This window comes from Bombina bombina, chromosome 2 (genome assembly GCF_027579735.1).
Source record: "Bombina bombina isolate aBomBom1 chromosome 2, aBomBom1.pri, whole genome shotgun sequence".
Classification (NCBI taxonomy): Eukaryota; Metazoa; Chordata; class Amphibia; order Anura; family Bombinatoridae; genus Bombina; species Bombina bombina.
In genome coordinates, this window is record NC_069500.1 from 1040168766 (window position 1) to 1040190129 (window position 21364).

At 42.3% G+C, this 21364-nt stretch overlaps 1 protein-coding gene across 2 annotated transcripts in view; it reads left to right on the forward strand.

Annotated features, from left to right (window-relative positions):
* JADE1 (jade family PHD finger 1) overlaps positions 1–21364 on the forward strand; it is a 343209-nt gene that overhangs the window by 41893 nt on the left and 279952 nt on the right. For both annotated transcript variants that reach the window (XM_053703655.1, XM_053703656.1), the window contains one exon: positions 19544–19619. In XM_053703655.1, the coding sequence (XP_053559630.1) occupies positions 19544–19619 (76 nt within the window). The remainder of the gene's footprint in view (positions 1–19543; positions 19620–21364) is intronic.

Genomic DNA, 21364 nt, shown 5'->3' on the forward strand with positions numbered 1-21364 from the left:
CGTGAGTTTAGGAGGTTACGATAAGTACAGTGACAGGCTAGTACGTTAGTTATTCCCAAATGTTATCAGCATGATAGGCAAGGTATAGTAGGGCAAGTGTGGGAATGGTCAGGCCCCTCCAATTCATTGTATCAGATAGTAATTTCTCTGCTAGGTTGTGTAGTTTAGATTTTTGATGCGAAACTTATATTTGTGTCAGTAGCAAAGCAAAGGTTAAGCCTGACGTGGCTATCTCAGAAAAGAACATGAGTTGTATATATAGGAGATGTATATAGGAGATGTGAGCATGTTATCATATAGTAGGTGTGCAGCACGTGGAAGTAGTCAAAGAGCGTGAGCATCACGTAGTATGTTGGTATGTTATGCATTATGACGGTCAGAGGTTTTTATAGAACTTATGACTTAAGTCGCTGTGGTGCAAGCAAGACAATAATTGGGTTATGAGCAAACAGAGTATGGCAGGACCGTCATATGAGTTGTCTAACGTTGTGAAAAGAAACCAGACCCAAACAGTGTTAAAGATTCTTAGTTGGATGTAAAACCCATCCCAACCCTATATTAGCCAACTGCTGTAAACAAATACTTGACTGAACCTTAGCGTACTTTATGCTCATCTAGGAAGGACTGCATGCAATTTGTTATACTGTGCTACATGGGATGGCCATTAGGAACCTGCCGACAGATATACATTTTAAGGTGCCGTTTCAGAGGGGTAGCTTTTAGTATGCATTTATTTGTTGTAACATGAGATTTAGCTCTGACTTCCCCGCTACAGCACAGTGACAATATAAACATACTATTAAACAGCCTCTACATAACTGAAGTCCCAGAAGTAGTGATCTCAGGATAAAGTTCCCTAGCAAGAGGAGCATAAGTTTGCAGCCTTTAGAGTTTGCCTATGCAACAAGGGCAGTCTTGGACTAAAACCATACTTTAGCCGATTCCATTCCTTGGAAGATTAAACCAGGAGCCAAGCTCGCCAACTGAATACTGACCGTGCCGGTCCCCGCATGTGGGGTTGAGCTGGTAATGCAAGCAAGAGATTACCCCCGCCATCATTATTTGAGTAGCGGTATTGTAGGCTAGGCTCTCCCGAATGCTGGATTCCAAATCTGTGTCCGGACTCACGGTAAATGTGGGGGGGGACCCCAAGAGTAACAGCAGATCTGTCTCTGGATCCATTAGTGGGCCTATATCCTGATCTGGCAGCTGCGGGTAGAACGGAATCGCTTCAGCCACTGATATCGCTGCGGCTTTTCTCATCTGTGGGTGAGCTGTACCCGTGGAGCGGTTAGTTTCCCCTATGTTGTGTGTGACCTTGTTTGTAGTATATTGTAGATCAGAGCCCTTTTGACTATTGGTGATCCTTGTTAGACGGTGAGGTCGCTCCATTGATTGCACTACTGCACAAAGTTCTGTGCAGGCAGAAAGGAGTCGATCTAATCTAGGCACAAGTAGGGTCCTTAGTTCAGAAAGGATAGAGATGGGGGTACTTGATCCAACAGTGCCGGCTATATCCATCATACAAAGTGAGGGGTGAGCGGCAAAAGGTGTCAGGAGTAGAGCGGTAGCGTGGCGGCGAAGAATGCCCCACAGCGCCAAACGGCTTTTTCAACTTTAATTCGCTTCTCGGCGGCCAAGGGATGTTTTTCCTTGATCCAGAAGAGTTCCCGGGCACAAGTTTTGCCAAGGGAGGAAAGGATGGCACAATATTTAACCACTTCTTGCCATGAGCTTAGCAGAGCCTCAGCAATCCGTGGCCATCTTAGAAAGCCGCCCACCGGAAATCCAAGACTACCCAATTGTTAGGAGAATAAAGTCTGATACTGTTGCATCTAAGCCTGCCGCAAATATACATAAACCCATGTGCTCCGCCATATAGACATCGCCATCTTTTATAACACTAGGTTAAGCTGAGTAATAAAAGCATAGATAGAGCAACCTTTAGTAATGGAAAGTAGTACTTTTCATCTGATAGTATTTATTGATTTAAAAGTTTTTCTAGAGGAGTAAGTATCTCCTTTTTTTAATTTGTCAGTTAATTTACAATTCAGTATCACCCTTACCCCAAGAAAGAGGCATATTCTATTCTTTCATTTAGGCCATTTGGAACCATTGTTTTCAATGTATATGTCCACTTCTCTTCTTTTCTAAGTAGGCATTTATCTTCATCTCCACCTCTTCCATTAGTTATCCCTGTATCAATTACTATGAATTTTAGGGACACAGTGCTACTTTTGTGTATCTCCTTAAAGTGACGGGCTACACTCGTGTCCCTCTCATAGAGAATGTCGTCCCTATGCTCCTGCACTCTGTCATTGAGCATTCTTTTTGTTTTTCCAACATAGAACCGAGGGCAGGAGAATTGTAAGAGATAGACAACCCCTATTGTGTTACAATTTGCAAAGCATCTTATATCAAAGCTCTTGCCTGTATGAGTGCAAATGGTTTTACTTTTCAAGATATATGGACAATAGACACAATGTCCGCAGGGATAAGTACCTTTGATCTGTTGACGTTTATTTAGCCAATTGGTCTCTACCTGTGATCTAACAAATCTACTTTTGACTAATTTGTCTTTAAGGTTAGGTGATTTCTTAGCTGTCATCAGTGGGTATTGTCCTACCTTATCTGCTATTTTTTCATCAAGAGTTCGGATATGCCATTTCTGTGCCAAGATATTTCTGATACTTTGCCACTGGCAATTATAGGTTGTAAAAAACCTTAGATTACTTTCCTGTTTTTTCTCTTTCTTTGAATATAGGAGGTCATCCCTATTCATTTTCCTTACTTTATTAAGGGTGTATTTAATCAACTTTTGTGAATATCCCCTTTCTATGAATCTTTGACACATCTGATCAGCATGGTAGTTAAATTTTGTCCTAGAAGAACAATTTCTTTTAAGTCTCAGTAGTTGACTGAAAGGTATACCTTTTTTCAAAGGTTCTGGGTGACAACTAGATGCTTCCAGGATACTATTCGTTGCTGTACTTTTCCGGTAATTCTCTGTAGAGATTTTATTACCTTCTTTTTTAATCAATATATCTAGGAAAGGCAGTTCTTTGGTGCTAAAAGCATACGTTAGAAATATATTGCGATTGTTTTTGTTTAAATTAGAGACAAATTCATGAAGACAGGCCAGGGGGCCATCCCACAGCATTAGTATGTCATCCACATACCTAATCCACATGGAGACATGGGAGTCAAACACCCCACAGAATTCTTCAAATATGTCCAACTCCCATGCCCCCAGGTGGAGACATGCATATGTCGGGGCACATACTGCCCCCATAGCTGTCCCCCTGACCTGTCTATAAAAAGAATTGTCAAACTGGAAGACATTATTGTTCAAAATGAAGTGTAGAAGATCTATAACAAAAGCTGTATGTCTATCACTTTCTGGTCCTCTTGTTTTAAGAAATTGTTTTGAAGCCTCTATCCCTATTGTATGTGGTATAGAGGAATAGAGACTTTCAACGTCTAGGGATACCAAGATTGTTTCTGCTTTTACTGATATATCGTCCAACTTCCTTAGGAGGTCAGGTGTGTCTTTCACATAGGAGGGGAGGGAGAGGAGGAAGGGTCTCAGAAAGAGGTCAACATATTCACCAATGTGTTCACTAATGCTGCCAATCCCCAAGACAATTGGTCTCCCTGGGGGACTGGCAGGATTCTTGTGTATTTTTGGGATCACATAGAAAGTGGGCATCACTGGATGGGTTGGACTGAGGAATTGAAATTCTTTTACAGATATAAGACCTTCCATCTTCGCATCTTGTAAGAGTTTATTAAGATTGGACTTCATTAGTATCATGGGGTTTCTTGGAAGTTTTTCATACTGTAATCTATCATTTAATTGTCTCTTTACCTCATTTATATAGTAAGACTCGTCTAAAAGAACTAGATTTCCACCCTTATCGGCTGGCTTGAAAATTACCCCTTTTGCTGTACTTAGTTCTTTTAATGCTTGTCTTTCTTTGAAACTTGTTATCAGACTGAATCCAGTCTTCGGGCAATTTTTCAATCTCTCTTTCAACCGCTTTTACAAACAGTGAAACAATAGGGACCTGTGCTAACTAAGGCATATATGTTGATTTTAGTTGTAAATTTGTTTTTAAATTTCTATCAACTTTTATAGATTTTTTCTCTATTTTCGTTTTCATCCAAAAGGGATTCTAGTACCTTTTTATAGTTTCCTCATCTTTTTTCTGTTTATATATATATATATATATATATATATATATATATTATATATATATATATATATATATATTATATATATATATATATATATATATATATATATATATATATATATATGTGTGTGTATTCTATCTCCTCTTGATTAAGCTATCTAAATAAATTTATCATTTTAACAAGTCATCACTTGATTATCCCTGGGTTTACTTCATTTCCTTTTTTTTTTTTTTTTTTTTTTTTACTTCACTAAGAAAAAAATGAAAAGCTTACTTATGTTCATGAATCAAGGGGAGCTAAAGGTGTGACACGCAGACAATTTGGTTTTATTTGCCTTCAGACTTAGAGGATTTCCAGCTTCTGTTTTTGTGGACTTTTTTTTTCAATGCAAGGAAATTTATTAAAACCATATTTATAAATGCCAGGAACCAGAGAGAAGAGACTTCTAAAAACATTACTTATCTCTTGCAAAAATAAATTGCAGTGTGTGGGGTTTAGAGAATGTACTACTGATAGAAAAATAGCAAAAAGTAGCAAATATATTTGCTGATCCGACCAAAATGAAAACACTTTATAGTTTGTGATGCGCTGGTAAATAATAAGTCCAGTCCTTTTCTTGTTAGACCAGAGAGCATTTTTGGTATTATTCAAATTTAGAAGTCATTCTTGGGAAACCTACCTCTTAAATGTCCAGCTACATATCATATATGAGTAGATCATATATACTCACTAAGTATCTGATACACGATAGATCAGGGCTCGACAAACCCAGGGAGCCACTGGCTCCTAGAATTTTAACCCTGGTTCCTAACTTTTTGGGTTATTCTCCATATATCTATTTACAACTACCACTGTCTGGCTCTTAAAGGGATACTAAACCTATTTTTTTTCTTTCATGATTCAGATAGAGCATGCGATTTTAAGCACCTTTCTAATTTACTCCTATTATCAATTTTTCTTTGTTCTCTTGCTATCTTGATTTGAAAAAGCAGTACTGTAAGCTTTAGAGTCGGACCATTTTTTGTTCAGCACCTGGGTAGCACTTGCTGATTTGTGGCTAAATGTAGCAAACCAATCAGCAAGCTCTACCAAGGTGCTGAACTAAAAAAGGGGCCGGCTCCTAACCTTTTATTACTGCTTTTTCAAATCAAGATAACATGAGAACAAAGAAAAATTGATAATAGGAGTAAATTAGAAAGTTGCTTAAAATTGCATGCTCTATCTGAATCATGAAAGAAAAATGTGGGGTTAGTATCCCTTTAAGAGTATGTCTTACTCCTAAATATTCTTCCTGGCTCCTAATATTTAAAACAGATTTGTCGACCACTGTATAGGTAATAGCTGATGTCCTCTTCTGAAATTGTTTCTGTACTTGGTGGAAGATGCAAGGACATTTTTATTCTCTTTGAGGGACAGTCTACGTGTTTTTTTTTTTTAAAAAAAGGGTTTTATTGTTTAAAAAGATGAATGCCTTTACTACCTATTCACCAGCTTTGCATAATCAGCATTTTTATATAAGGCAGGCCGTCCCTTATCTCTGTGCTTTTTATTAGTTAGGCAGACAGTACTAGTACACGTGTGCCATAAAGATAACATTGTGCTCATTCCTCTTGAGAATTATAATGGTTATAAAAGGACCAGCACTGACTGGCTAAAATGCAAGATTGTAAAACGCACTGAGAATAAGGAGCAGTCTGCAGGGGCTTGGATACAGGTTATCATAGAGGGAAATACTTTTTACATCTTAATGGGAGGAGAGTCCACTGCTTCATTCATTACTTGTGGGAATTAAGAACCTAGCCACCAGGAAGAGGCAAAGACACCCCAGCCAAAGGCTTAAATACCTCCCTCACTCCCCTCATCCCCAGTCATTCTTTGCCTTTCGTCACAGGAGGTTGGCAGAGTGTCTGAAGATTGGAGTAGTCTCTTATGGAGGGTAGTACTCTTCGAAATGGGACTGGAGTTTTAAGTAGTCCTGCCACCTCTCAGTGAGAGCTTGGGTGAAAATTAGAGTCCGGAGATGCAGGGAGAGTCTTTCTGTGAAACCATCCCGACTCATGATTAACAGCTCCTTAAGCAATCAGCGTTGACGAGTTTCGCTGCCTGCTTTATTTACTCAAGTCCATGTCAGGAGTGATGCTACTAACTTGTCACACTTGAAGGGCCGTGTTCCTGTTCCACGGCATAGATTCTTGTAAGATTGTTTCATTTATACACATATGATAACTCAAGAAGAAAGGGTCAAGGTGTGTGTCATTTTATCTGTATAGAATCAAGGATTAATATACCTGGAAAAGGGGATTTCTTCTGTTATGTGTGATCAGTCCACGGGTCATCATTACTTCTGGGATATAACTCCTCCCCAACAGGAAATGCAAGAGGATTCACCCAGCAGAGCTGATATAGCTCCTCCCCCTCTACGTCAGTCCCAGTCATTCTCTTGCACCCAACAACTAGATAGGATGTGTGAGAGGACTATGGTGATTATACTTAGGTTTTTATGACTTCAATCAAAAGTTTGTTATTTTACAATAGCACCGGAGCGTGTTATTACTTCTCTGGCAGAGTTTGAAGAAGAATCTACCAGAGTTTTTTACTATGATTTTAACCGGAGTAGTTAAGATCATATTGCTGTTCTCGGCCATCTGAGGGAGGTAAAAGCTTCAGATCAGGGGACAGCGGGCAGATGAATCTGCATTGAGGTATGTAGCAGTTTTTATTTTCTGAATGGAATTGATGAAAAAATCCTGCCATACCGTTATAATGACATGTATGTATACACTTCAGTATTCTGGGGATGGTATTTCACCGGAACTACTCTGTTAAAGGTCACTAATCCTTTTAATAAGTATTTGTCATGTTAAACGTTTTTGCTGGTATGTAGAAATCGTTTACATTGCTGAGGTACTGAGTGAATAAATATTTGGGCATTATTTTCCACTTGGCAGTTGTTTGCTTTAATTGTGACAGTTTCGTTTCTCTTTCACTGCTGTGTGTGAGAGGGAGGGGGCCGTTTTTGGCGCTCTTTGCTACGCATCAAAAATTTCCAGTCAGCTACTCTTATAATTCCTGCATGATCCGGTTCATCTCTGACAGATCTAAGGGGTCTTCAAACTTCTTTGAAGGGAGTATATTCTCTCAGCAGAGCTGTGAGAATTTTATATTGACTGTGAATAAAAACGTTGCTCTGTAATTTTTATTTCAAATTTAATTATTGTTATTTTTACTAATGGGGAACAAAACCTTTGCTAAAAGTTGTGTTTGTTTTAAAGTTTGATGCTATAACTGTTTTCAGTTCATTATCTCAACTGTCATTTAACTCGTTTAGTACCTCTTTGAGGCACAGTACGTTTTTGCTAAAAAAGATTATAACCAGGTTGCAAGTTATTGCTAGTGTGTTAAACATGTCTGACTCAGAGGAAGATATCTGTGTCATTTGTTCCAATGCCAAGGGTGGAGCCCAATAGAAATTTATGTACTAACTGTATTGATACTACTTTAAATAAAAGTCAAATCTGTACAATGTGAACAAATTTCACCAAACTGCGAGGGGAGAGTTATGCCGACTAACTCGCCTCACGCGGCAGTACCTGCATCTCCCGCCCGGGAGGTGCGTGATATATGGGCCCTAGTACATCTGGGCGGCCATTACAGATAACATTACATGATATGGCTAACTGTTATGACTGAAGTTTTGTCTAAATTACCCAGAACTAAGAGGCAAGCGCGATCACTCTGGGGTGAGAACAGAGTGCGCTGACAATACTAGGGCCATGTCTGATACTGCGGTCACAGCTTGCAGAGCATGAGGACGAGAGCTTCATTCCTGTGGGTGACGTTCTGATCCAAACAGATTGGATTCAGATATTTCAAATTTAAATTTAAATGGAGAACCTCCGTGTATTACTAGGGGAGGTCTTAGCAGCTCTCAATGATTGTAACACCGTTGCAATACCAGAGAAACTGTGTAGGTTGGATAAATACTTTGCGGTGGTACCGGCGAGTACTGACGTTTTCCTATACCTAAGAGATTAACTGAAATTGTTACTAAGGAGTGGGATAGACCCGGTGTTGCCGTTCTCACCCCCTCCAATATTTAGAAAAATGTTTCCAATAGACGCCACCACTCGGGACTTATGGCAAACGGTCCCTAAGGTGGAGGGAGCAGTTTCTACTTTAGCTAAGCGTACCACTATCCCGGTGGAGGATAGCTGTGCTTTTTCAGATCCAATGGATAAAAAATTAGAGGGTTACCTTAAGAAAATGTTTGTTCAACAAGGTTTTTATATTGCAAACCCCTTGCATGTATCGCGCCGATTACGGCTGCGGCAGCATTTTGGATTGAGTCCTCTGGAAGAGAACCTTAGTTCATCTACGCTAGACGACATTATGGACAGGCTTAGAGTCCTTAAACTAGCTAATTCATTCATTTCGGAGGCCGTAGTACATTTAACCAAACTTACGGCTAAGAACTCAGGATTCGCCATACAGGCACGTAGGGCACTGTGGCTAAAATCCTGGTCAGCTGATGTTACTTCTAAGTCCAAATTACTTAATATACCTTTCAAGGGGCAGTCTTTATTTGGGCCCCGGTTTGAAAGAAATTATCGCTGACATTACAGGAGGTAAGGGCCACGCCCTACCTCAAGACAAAGCCAAAGCTAAGGCTAGACAGTCTAATTTTCGTCCCTTTCGGAATTTCAAAACAGGAGCAGCATCAACCTCCACTGCACCAAAACAGGAAGGAGCTGTTGCTCGTTACAGGCAAGGCTGGAAACCTAACCAGTCCTGAACAAGGGCAAACAGGCCAGGAAACCTGCTGCTGCCCCAAAGACAGCATGAACCGAGAGCCCCCGATCCGGGACCGGATCTAGTGGGGGGCAGACTTTCCTCTCTTCGCCCAGGGCCTGGGCAAGAGAAGTTCAGGATCCCTGGGCGCTAGAGATCATATCTCAGGGTATACCTTCTAGACTTCAAATTATCTCCCCCAAGAGGGAGATTTCATCTGTCAAGGTTGTCAACAAACCAGATAAAGGAGAGAAGCGTTTCTACGCTGTGTACAAGATCTGTTAATTAATGGGAGTGATCCCATCCGGTTCCGCAGTCGGAACAAGGACAAGGGTTCTACTCAAACCTGTTTGTGGTTCCCAAAAAAGAGGGAACTTTCAGGCCAATCTTAGATTTAAAGATTCTAAACAAATTCCTAAGAGTTCCATCGTTCAAAATGGAAACTATTCGGACAATCTTACCCATGATCCAAAAGGGTCAGTACATGACCACAGTGGATTTAAAAGATGCTTACCTTCACATACCGATTCACAAAGATCATCACCGGTATCTAAGGTTTGCCTTCCTAGACAGGCACTACCAGTTCGTAGCTCTTCCATTCGGATTGGCTACGGCCCCAAGAATCTTCACAAAGGTTCTGGGTGCCCTTCTGGCGGTACTAAGACCGCGAGGGATTTCGGTAGCTCCGTACCTAGACGACATTCTAATACAAGCTTCAAGCTTTCAAACTGCCAAGTCCTCATACAGAGTTAGTTCTGGCATTTCTAAGGTCGCATGGATGGAAAGTGAACGAAAAGAAGAGTTCTCTTTCTTCCTCTCACAAGAGTTCCATTCTTGGGGACTCTTATAGATTCTGTAGAAATGAAGATTTACCTGACAGAAGACAGGTTAAACAAAGCTTCAAGATGCATGCCGTGTCCTTCATTCATTCAACACCCGTCAGTAGCTCAATGCATGGAGGTGATCGGCTTAATGGTAGCGGCAATGGACATAGTACCTTTTGCACGCCTACACCTCAGACCGCTGCAATTGTGCATGCTAAGTCAGTGGAATGGGGATTACTCAGATTTGTCCCCTACTCTGAATCTGAATCAAGAGACCAGAAATTCTCTTCTATGGTGGCTTTATCGGCCCACACCTGGTCCAGGGGGATGCCATTCAGCAGGCCAGACTGGACAATCGTAACAACAGACGCCAGCCTACTAGGCTGGGGCGCTGTCTGGTAATTCTCTGAAGGCTCAGGGATTATGAATCAGGAGGAGAGTCTCCTTCCAATAAACATTCTGGAATTGAGAGCAGTTTCTCAATGCCCTTCTGGCTTGGCCCCAATTAACAACTCGGGGGTTCATCAGGTTTCAGTCGGACAATATCACGACTGTAGCTTACATCAACCATCAGGGAGGGACAAGGAGCTCCCTAGCAAATGATGGAAGTATCAAAGATATTCGCTGGGCAGAGTCTCACTCTTGCCACCTTCAGCAATCCACATCCCGGGAGTGGAGAACTGGGAGGCGGATTTCTTGAGTCGCCAGACTTTTCATCCGGGAGAGTGGGAACTTCATCCGGAGGTCTTTGCCCAAATACTTCGACGTTGGGGCAAACCAGAGATAGATCTCATGGCGTGTCTCGCCAGAACGCCAAACTTCCTCACTACGGGTCCAGATCCAGGGATCCGGGAGCGGTTCTGATAGATGCCTTTGACAGCACCTTGGAACTTCGGGATGGCTTATGTGTTTCCACCCTTCCCGCTGCTTCCTCGATTGATTGCCAAAATCAAACAGGAGAGAGCATCTGTGATCTAATAGCGCCTGCATGGCCACGCAGGACTTGGTATGCAGATCTAGTGGACATGCATCCTGTCCACCTTGGTCCTCTACCTCTAAGACAGGACCTTCTGATACAGGGTCCATTCAAACATCAAAATCTAACTTCTCTGAAACTGACTGCTTGGAAATTGAACGCTTGATTTTATCAAAACGTGGTTTTTCTGAGTCGGTTATTGATACCCTGATACAGGCTAGGAAGCCTGTTACCAGAAAGATTTACCATAAAATATGGCGCAAATACCTATACTGGTGTGAATCCAAACGTTACTTCCAGGAGTAACGTTTGGATCCCTAGGATATTGTCCTTTCTACAAGAAGGTTTAGAAAAGGGTTTATCAGCCAGTTCATTAAAGGGACAGGATTTCAGCTCTGTCCATTTTGTTACACAGGGCGTCTGTCAGAAAATTCCAGACGTCCAGGCCTTTTGTCAGGCTTTAGCTAGGATCAAGCCTGTGTTTAAAACCGTTGCTCCGCCATGGAGTTTAAACTTAGTTCTTAACGTTTTACAGGGTGTTCCGTTTGAACCCCTTCATTCCGTTGATATAAAATTGTTTATCTTGGAAAGTTCTGTTTTTAATGGCTATCTCCTCGGCTCGAAGAGTCTGTGAGTTATCAGCATTACATTGTGATTCTCCTTATCTGATTTTTCACTCAGACAAGGTAGTTCTGCGTACTAAACCTGGGTTCTTACCTAAGGTAGTCACTGACAGGAATATCAATCAAGAGATTGTTGTTCCATCCTTGTGTCCAAATCCTTCTTCAAAGAAGGAACGTCTTCTACACAATCTGGATGTAGTTCGTGCCCTCAAGTTCTACTTGCAGGCAACTAAAGATTTTCGCCAAACTTCTTCCCCTGTTTGTCATTTATTCTGGACAGAGGAGAGGTCAAAGAGCTTCTGCTACTATCTCTCTCTTTTTGGCTTCGTAGCATAATACGTTTAGCCTATGAGACTGCTGGACAGCAGCCTCCTGAAAGAATTACAGCTCACTCCACTAGAGCTGTGGCTTCCACTTGGGCCTTTAAGAATGAGGCTCTGTTGAACAGATTTGGCAAGGCTGCAACTTGGTCTTCGCTTCATACTTTTCCAAATTTTACAAATTTGACACTTTTGCTTCTTCGGAGGCTATTTTTGGGAGAAAGGTTCTTCAGGCAGTGGTTCCTTCTGTATAATGAGCCTGCCTATCCCTCCCGTCATCCGTGTACTTTTGCTTTGGTATTGGTATCCCAGAAGTAATGATGACCCGTGGACTGATCACACATAACAGAATAAAACATAATTTATGCTTACCTGATAAATTCCTTTCTTCTGTTGTGTGATCAGTCCACGGCCCGCCCTGTTTTTAAGGCAGGTAAATATCTTTTAAATTATACTCCAGTCACCACTTCACCCTTGGTTACTCCTTTCTCGTTGATTCTTGGTCGAATGACTGGGACTGACGTAGAGGGGAGGAGCTATATCAGCTCTGCTGGGTGAATCCTCTTGCATTTCCTGTTGGGGAGGAGTTATATCCCAGAAGTAATGATGACCCGTGGACTGATCACACAACAGAAGAAAGGAATTTATCAGGTAAGCATAAATTATGTTTTTTGAATGGGGGGGGGATTTATGCATAATCTCTTTGTGTTTGATGCTATGTTATGTGTGAGATGAGGCTCTAGCAATGTGTGAACAGTCAGGTGAAGGGCGACGTGGCCTCTTTTGGCACATTTTCTCTATAGTGCGGGGGCGGTCCTACATGGCACCCCATGTGACCGGGTGTGTCCTCTCAACTTCCTCTTTCCTGATCGGCAATTGCGGGAGACATAACGGTTTCCCTGTGTCCGGGTCATAGGAGGTGGTGAGTGCCCCGTCCATTGGTGTATAAAGGTGCCATTTATTCTATCTACTCTGTATTAAAGCATAAGCTATGGAGGACTCTGATATGTTAGATGATACTCCCTCTTTAATTAAAGCTCATATCTGTGTTTATTGTGAGGAGGTTCATGTTGATCCGCCTGCTCAACTTTGTTCCACATGCTTTGATAAAATTGCAATATCTAAAAAGAACAAGATATTTAGTACTACTGAGCCATGCACCTCTGATGGTTCTCCGTCCCGCGAGGTGCGTTCCCTACATTCATCTCCGATTACACACATAGCTCCCAAAACCCTACTGACCCTCCTTTGGGAGGGGCCTCGTGGCCGCCAGATTTCGCTGCCCATTTGCAGGAAGCTGTTTCTGCGGCCTTTCATACCCTACCACGCCCTGCAAAGGGAAAGACATAGCGCTCCGACCCAGGGGTCATCTACTCCATTGGAGGTCTCTGAGAGATTATCCGATGATGACGTCTCTGACTCGCCGGAGGGCGCTCTCTCTGGGACAGAATCAGCGTCTTTTAAACCTCCGACTACGGAGGAGCCTGATTTTAAGTTTAAGATGGAGCATTTGCGCTTTTTACTGAAAGTGCTTGCTACGTTGGAGGTTCCGGAACTGAAACTTCTGGAAGAACCTTCGATCCCTAAGCTAGATAGGGTTTACGAGGACAGGGTGGTGCCTCAGACCTTCCCAGTTCCCGTGAAGATGGCTACTACTATTAAGAATGAGTGGGAGAAGCTTGACTCATCCTTTTCTCCCTCTTCCTTTTTTAAAAAGCTGTTTCCCATCCCTGACTCTCAGCTTGAGCAATGGGGGGCTATTCCTAAGGTGGATGGTGCTATCTCCACGCTCGCTAAGCGGACGACTATTCCTTTCGAGGATAGTTTGTTGTTCAAAGAGCCCATGGACAAGAAATTAGAATCCATGTTGAGAAAGATGTTCCAACTCACAGGGTTTGTTATCCAACAGGCAGCGGCGATCAGCTATGGTCCAGGTGGAAACTCCACTTAAGGAGATACAGGAAAAGATTAAGGCCTTAAGGGTCGCAAACTTTTATCTGTGATGCAAATATGCAGGTTATTCGCCTGATTGCTAAGACTTCAGGTTTCTCTGTTCTAGCCCGTAGGGCTCTGTGGTTAAAGTTGTGGTCTGCTGACATGACTTCCAAATCTAGATTACTGTCTCTCCCGTTTCAGGGGAAGGTTCTTTTTGGTCCCGGCCTGGACTCTATTATATCCATGGTCACGGGAGGCAAGGGTGCTTTCCTTCCGCAGGATAAGAATAATAAGCCTAAGGGCTCTACTTTTCGTCCCTTTTGCTCGGGCAAGTCTCAACAGTAGCCTGCCGAGAAGACTGAGCAGTCCAAGGTATCTTGGAAGCCGGCTCAATCTTGGAACTAGTCCATTGAGACAAAGTTGGCATGAAGGGGTGGCCCCCGATCCGTCTCTGGATCGCGTAGGGGGCAGACTATCCCTGTTCACAGATGCTTGGTTGGAAGACATACAGGATTCTTGGGTTCTGGAGGTTATCACCCAGGGTTACAGGATAGGGTTCAAGACTCATCCCGCCCAGGGCAGATTCCTCCTGTCAAACCTATCCTCAAGACCAGAGAAGAGAGACGCCTTTCTAGAGTGTGTGAGGGATCTCTCCTCTCTGAGTAATAGTTCCTATACCTCTAGCAGAAAGGGGTCTAGGGTACTATTCAAACCTTTTCGTAGTCCCAATGAAGGAGGGCACGTTTCGCCCGATTCTGGACCTAAAGTGCCTAAACTAGTTTCTGTCGGTTCCATCGTTCAAAATGGAGACGATCAGATCAATTCTGCACTTAGTTCAAGAGAGGCAATTTATGACAACAATAGACTTGAAGGATGCTTACCTTAACATGCCAATCCACAGGGACCACTTCAGGTTCAGAAGATTCACTTTTCTGGACCAACACTTCCAGTTTGTGGCCCTGCCGTTCGGTCTGGCGACTGCCCCAACAGTCTTTATGAAGGTCCTGGGAGCGCTGCTAGCGGTAGCAAGAGCCAGAGGTTTTGCGGTAGCTCCTTATCTGGACGATATCCGGTTTCAGCCTCTGTCCTACAGTCTCGTGGAGGACCACTCGAGGACTCTTCTTCTCCTTCGATCCCACGGATGGAAGATAAACGAGGGGAAAGAGTTCTCTGGTTCCCAGCAACAAGGTGGAGTTCCTGGGCACAATTATTGACTCCATAGCTTTGAAAATATTCTTGACAGATCAGAGGCATTCCAAGATCGCGTCCAGCTGTCTTGCCCTTCAGTCCTTCTCAAGGCCATCTGTGGCCAGGTGTATGGAGGTGATCGGACTCGTGGTTTCCAGCATAGATGTCATTCCTTTCGCCAGGTTCCATCTAAGACCTGTGCAGTTATGCATGTTGTGAGACAATGGAACGGCAATTACTCAGATCTTTCACAGATCTCTATGGACAAACAAGCAAAGGAATCCCTCTCTTGGTGGGTCCGTCCGGGGCAGCTGTCCCAGGGGACATCCTTCTTGAGACCATCCTGGGAGATTGTGACCACGGATGCAAGTCTATCAGGATGGGGAGCTGCTTGGGGTGCCAGAAGGGCACAGGGCAGGTGGACTCAAGAGGAGTTGACCCTACCGATAAATATCCTGGAACTATGAGCAATATTCAATGCTCTGAGGGCTTGGCCCCTCTTGGAGTCGTCCTGTTTCATCATATTTCCTGTCTGACATTACCTCGATGGCATACATAAACCAAGGGGAAAACGAGAAGCTCCCTAGCCATGAGGGAGGTGTCTCGGATTCTGGATAGGCAGAGACCCCACTACTGTTCTCTCTCAGCGATCCACATCCCGGGTGCGGACAGCTGGGAAGTGGATTTCCTCAGCAGGCAATCGTTCCATCCGGTGGAATGGTCTCTCCATCCCAAGTCTTTGCAGAGATCCTGCATCAGATAGGGGACGGGCCGGAGATAGATCTCATGGCGTCCAGACTCAACTTCAGCTACCCAGATACGGGTTTAACGGTCCAGAGGAGCCCCAGTACAGAGCTGATAGATGCCTTGGCGATACCCTTGTGGTGTTCATCCTAATTTATATCTTTCGCACCGACCGACCATTGCCACTTCACCCGCGAGTGGTGGCCCGCATCAAACAGGAGCAAGTCTCGACGACCATATCTGATTGCTCCGTTGTAGCCACGGAGGACGTGGTTGGCGAGATCTGGTGGAATGGTCGTTGTCATCCTCCATGGAGGTTTCCCTGTCGCAGAAGCTGCTGCAGTTCATTGGTCTTTAACCTGGTGGGTGAGGAACATGGGATATCCCTGGTACAAGATTAGGTATCCAGGATTCGTTTCTTCAAGATGGTTTGGGATTAGGGCCTTGCTGCTAATTCCTTAAAGGGACAGTTTTCGCCTGATCAGTGCTGTTACAAAGAAGCTAGTGGGAGCTTCCGTGTTATTCAGTCCTTTGTTCATGCTCTGTCCTAGAATTAGACCGGGTATTTAGACCTTCTGGTCCTCCTTGGAGCTTGAACTTGGTTCTTAAGGTGTTGCAGAGGGCTCCGGTTGACCTATGCTTTCGCTTGACATTAAGATTTTCTCCTGGAAGGTTCGTTTCTTTTGGCTATTGCATCGGCTCGCATAGTTAACGACCTTGCAATTTGAACCACCTTACCTGTTTTTTCATGCTGATAAGGCTGTGCTTCACACTGGATTGGGTTTTCTTCCCAAGGTGGTGTCAGATCGTAACATCAATCAGGAGATAGTAGTTCCTCCTTTATGTCCTAACCCTTCTTCCCCAAGAGAGAGGTTACTTCATAACTTGGATGTGGTTTGAGCCTTGAAGTTTTACATTCAGGCCACAAAGGATTTTATACAGGCTTCGTCTTTGTTTGTGGTGTATTCGGGGAAGCGTAGGGGGCAGAGGGCCTCTTCAACTTCACTGTCCTTTTGGTTGAGGAGCATTATCCATTTGGCCTATGAGACAGCGGGACATAAGCCTCCTCAGAGGATTACGGCTCACTCAACTAGAGCTGTGGCCTCTTCTTGGGCCTTTAAGAACGAGGACTCCTGTGGAGCAGATTTGTAAGGCTTCTACTTGGTCTTCCTTACATACTTTTGCTAAGTTTTACAAATGTGATGTTTTTGCTTCAGCGGAAGCTGTTTTTGAGAGACAGGTTCTACAGGCTGTGGTGCCCGCAGTATAGGGTCCGCCTACTTTTGCCTTCCCATTTTTTTCATTCAGTGTCCTCTAGAGCTTGGTTATTTGTTCCCACAACTAATGAATGAAGCAGTGAACTCTCCTCCCATTAAGATGAAAAACATAAATTATGCTTTATTATTACCTAATAATTTACCTGATAATTTAATTTCCATCTGTGGGATAAGGAGTTCAACTGCTCCCGCCCGTTTGCTCCGGTGGGCGGACCTAAATTAATATTTATTCTTCTGGCACCATTTTATTCCCTGATATTTCTCCTACTGTTCCTTGTTTCCTTGGCAGAATGTCTGGGGGATGAGAGCAGTGGGGGAGGTATTTAAGCCTTTGGGCTGGGGTGTCTTTGCCTCCTCCTGTGGCCAGGTTCTTAATTCCCACAAGTAATGAATGAAGCAGTGACTCTCCTCCCACAGATGGACATAAAATTATCAGGGTAAGCATAATTTATTGTTTTTAAAACAGTGTTGGTTATGCAAAACCGGGTAATCTATACTATAATCACGTTTGTAACGTGTCCGTCGGCAATTGCGCACGCATCCTCAAAGACCGCCCGTACTAAGTATTAAAGAAAAAAAATAAACTAACCGCCTGCACTAAGTATTAAGAAAAAATACACCAACTATCTAATAAAATTATTAACCCCTAAATCCGCAAACCCCAACATCGCAAACTACCTAATACATCTATTAACACCTAATCCACCAATCCCCCACAACGCATTAAACCTAATTTACCTATTAACTCCTACACCGCCAACTCCCACTACGCAAAAACAAATTAAATGACTAAGCCCCTAACCTAAAACACCCCCTAAATAACCCTTAATTACAATAAAACATAACTACATTGCAATAGAAAATACAAAAAAAATGACATTACATTAATCTAATTACAGAAAATAAAAAACGCTAACATTACAAAAAATAATAAACAACACTATCCAAAATAAAAAAATTAAACCTAATCTTTATGAAAATTAAAAAAGCCCCCCAAAATAAAAAAAACGTAATCTAATTCTAAACTACCAACAGCCCTTAAAAGCGCTTTTTGTAGGGCATTGCCCTAAAGAAATCAGCTCTTTTACATTACAAATAAACTAAGTCCCCCCCTAACAATAAGAACCCCCACCCACCAACCCCCCCCCCCCTCAAATAAAAACGAACACTAATAAACCTAAACTGCCCATTGCCCCTAAAGGGGCATTTGTATGGGCATTGCCCTTCAAAGGACATTCAGCTCTTTTTACTGCCCTTAAAAAGGGCATTCAACTCTTTCACAATTTGCCCAAAAAACCCTAATCTAAAAAAACAACCCCCCCCCCCCAAAAAATACAATAAATAGTACGCACGGTTTCAGAAGTCCCGCGAAGGTCTTCTTCTAGGCGGGTTCATCATCTTTATCTACAGTGAAGGCGGCACAGAGGTCCGGAGCGGTCTTCTCAGAAGTGGCGTTCCTCGCGAAGACGTGGAGGTTCCTCTTTAAGCGATTGTCTGCCTCACACTGAAGATTGATTTAAGGTACCCCCATATTTAATGGGTACCTTGAATTTCTATTGGCTGAAATTTTCAAAATCAGCCAATAGGATGAGAGCTACTGATTTGAACAGCCAATAGGATTTCAGTAGCTCTAATCCTATTGGCTGTTTTGAAAAATTCAGGCAATAGAAATGCAAGGTACCCCAAATTGATTACCACTGACATCGGATGAAGAGGAGCCTCCGTGCCGCCGAGGACCACCGCCGCTGCCGAAGACTGACGCCGCCACAGATGACCACCACCGAAGATCGCCACATCTGGGAAGACCGCTCCAGACCTCTGCTCCATGCCGCCTTCACTGTGGATGAAAATGATAGACCCGTCTGGGAAAAAGACCTTCCCCGCCGGACTTCTGACTGAGTACCTATTTGGGGCTTTTTTTTTAGATTAGTTTTTTTTTTTGGGCATATTGTAAAAGAGCTGAATGTCATTTTTTATTTTGGGGGGTTTGGTGGGTGGGGGGTTTTACTGTTAGGGGGACTTTGTTTATTTTTAATGTAAAAGAGCTGATTTCTTTAGAGCAATGCCTTATAAAAAAGTCCTTTTAAGGCATATTGGTAGCTTAGTATTTAGTTTTTATTTTGGGGGGAATTTGTTTATTTTTATAGGGGTATTAGTTTAGGTTTAATTTTATTGTTTTGGATAGCTTTGTTTATTTCTGTATTTTTACTTTTTTATTTTTTGTAGCTTGGGGGGTTTCATTTAAGCACACAGACTGCCCTCTGGGCAGACTTATCAACTAGTGGGTAATAAAGGGATTATCTTTATAAACAACAATTTACACATATACTGTCCCTTTAATATGAAAAATAGTTATATTAGACCAAAAATGCAGTCAAGTATTCTTGCATTAAATAAATATTACAGGTTTTTTTTGTTCCGATTACATATAAAAAGCTAAATTAAAAAGATCCACTTCAAGAGATGAGCTTGTTTGTAGCCTTTAGGGAATGTGTTAGGTTTGTTTTGCCAACTTACAATTTTACCAGTTTAAGCCTTAAATATTTTTTGAACATTTGTGTTTAGCATCGCCAGTCTTGTGTCTTTAAGTTTTAAGTGGCGGATGTTACATGCAGCTCCAAGGAAGCCATATCAGACTACGACTTTAACGCCATGTATCTCTGTTTTGCAGACCACTAAATCCCTGCGAACCGCCATGAAACGATCACGGCTACCCAGCAGCAGTGACGACTCTGATGACAATGGCAGTAAGTGCTTCTCCCTCCTCTTTCCCACCAAACATGTGGGGTGATGAGTAGTTAGTTAAAAAGAAAGATGAAGATGAGTTTGTTAAAGGGACAGTCTACTCCAGATTTTTTTATTGTTTACAAAGATAGATAATGACTTTATTACCAATTACCCAGTTTTGATGAACTAAAACAGTTCTATTAATAGACTCTTTACCTCTATGATTACTTTGCATCTAAGCCTCTGCACACTGCCCCCCTATTTCAGGTCTTTCGACAGACATGCATTTTAGCCAATCAGATGCTGACTCCTAGGTAACTCCACGGGAGTGAGGCACAATGCTATCTATAATGGCACACACAAACTAGTGCATTCTAGCTGTAAAAAAGTCAAATTTCTTAATAGTCTTAAGGGGTTTAATGTAAAAATAATGTAATAAATGTAAATTTTAGTGAGAAATCTTGTCACTAAAGCACAGTTAAAAAGTATAATCAGGTGATCACTGTGGTAATCTTGTGTTTGTGTATGTATACAACCTATTAAATGGTGAAGGTATTACATTAGACTCACTGGTGAAGACAAGTGAGCCAAGTGATCTGCAGGAGGAACTAGATATGTTTTCAGTTTGTGTATTTTGTTAAAAGGCTACAATGGGCCTCCAACAGTGATTGCAGCTAAACATAATCAGACTTTTACCCATATACAAAAATTAAGTATAGTTATGCGAATACAGCCAGTTTGTGCCTGCATATATGAAGTAGCTGTTAACCTAGAGACACACACAGTATATCGCCTGCGGTCAAGGTGGGAGCAGAGGAGAATGGTAAAGGCATCAAACAATGTAGGGACTCAGTTTGTTTTATAGTTAGTGGTCACATGACTGTGTAGATCATGGGAAAGATATTGAGGAAGATTGTTTATGTGCTGAGCAGGGCAATTGTTTGAATTTTAGTCTATTGCCACACAGGTTACAAGACAGTTGGTTTCAAAACTGGTTATCACACTTCTTCTGAAGCATCAATTCCTTATTGCTCAAGAAAATCTATTAGACACTAAACCTGTTTGTGTGTAAAATGTGATGTGCATTAAACCGAGATTGAAAGATAAAATGTTTAATTATGTGTAATTAAAAACCTTTGCAATATACTTTAATTATTTATTGTGTGCCCTTTTCCTGTAATTATACTCTACTGAGTTTCTATAAAGTAATAGATGCTGCCATGTTTGTACTTAAGTTGCCCCTTATCTGGGCCATACCCGCTCCATAAGACTGTCTCCAACTTGTATAGCTTCAGACGCTCCTTGAAAACCCACCTATTCAGAGAGGCTCACCATCTCTCCTCCATCTCTCATCCTAGCCAAACTAATACATGAACTGCCTGACTCACTGCTGCAACTACAACCGATGTAACAAGTTACCCCAACCCTTATGTCTCTGCACCCTAAACCTGTAGACTGTGAGCTCTCCGGAGCAGGGCCCTCTTCCTCCTGTACTTAGATTTGTTGTTAGTTTTGTTATGTTTTGTATTTTATCAAAAATCTTTGTCATTGTATACCCTATCATTGTACCCAGCGGTACGGAATTTGGCGGCACTATACAAATAAATGATGATGATGATGATGATAATAATAAAAGAGACTGTCCAAACAAGGCTGTGGTGGGAACGTAGGATAATCTAAAAGGGATTCACACAGCTTAAAATAAATAAAACATAAATACATAGAAAACTAATGAAAACATGGTGGCACCTATTTCTTTATAGAA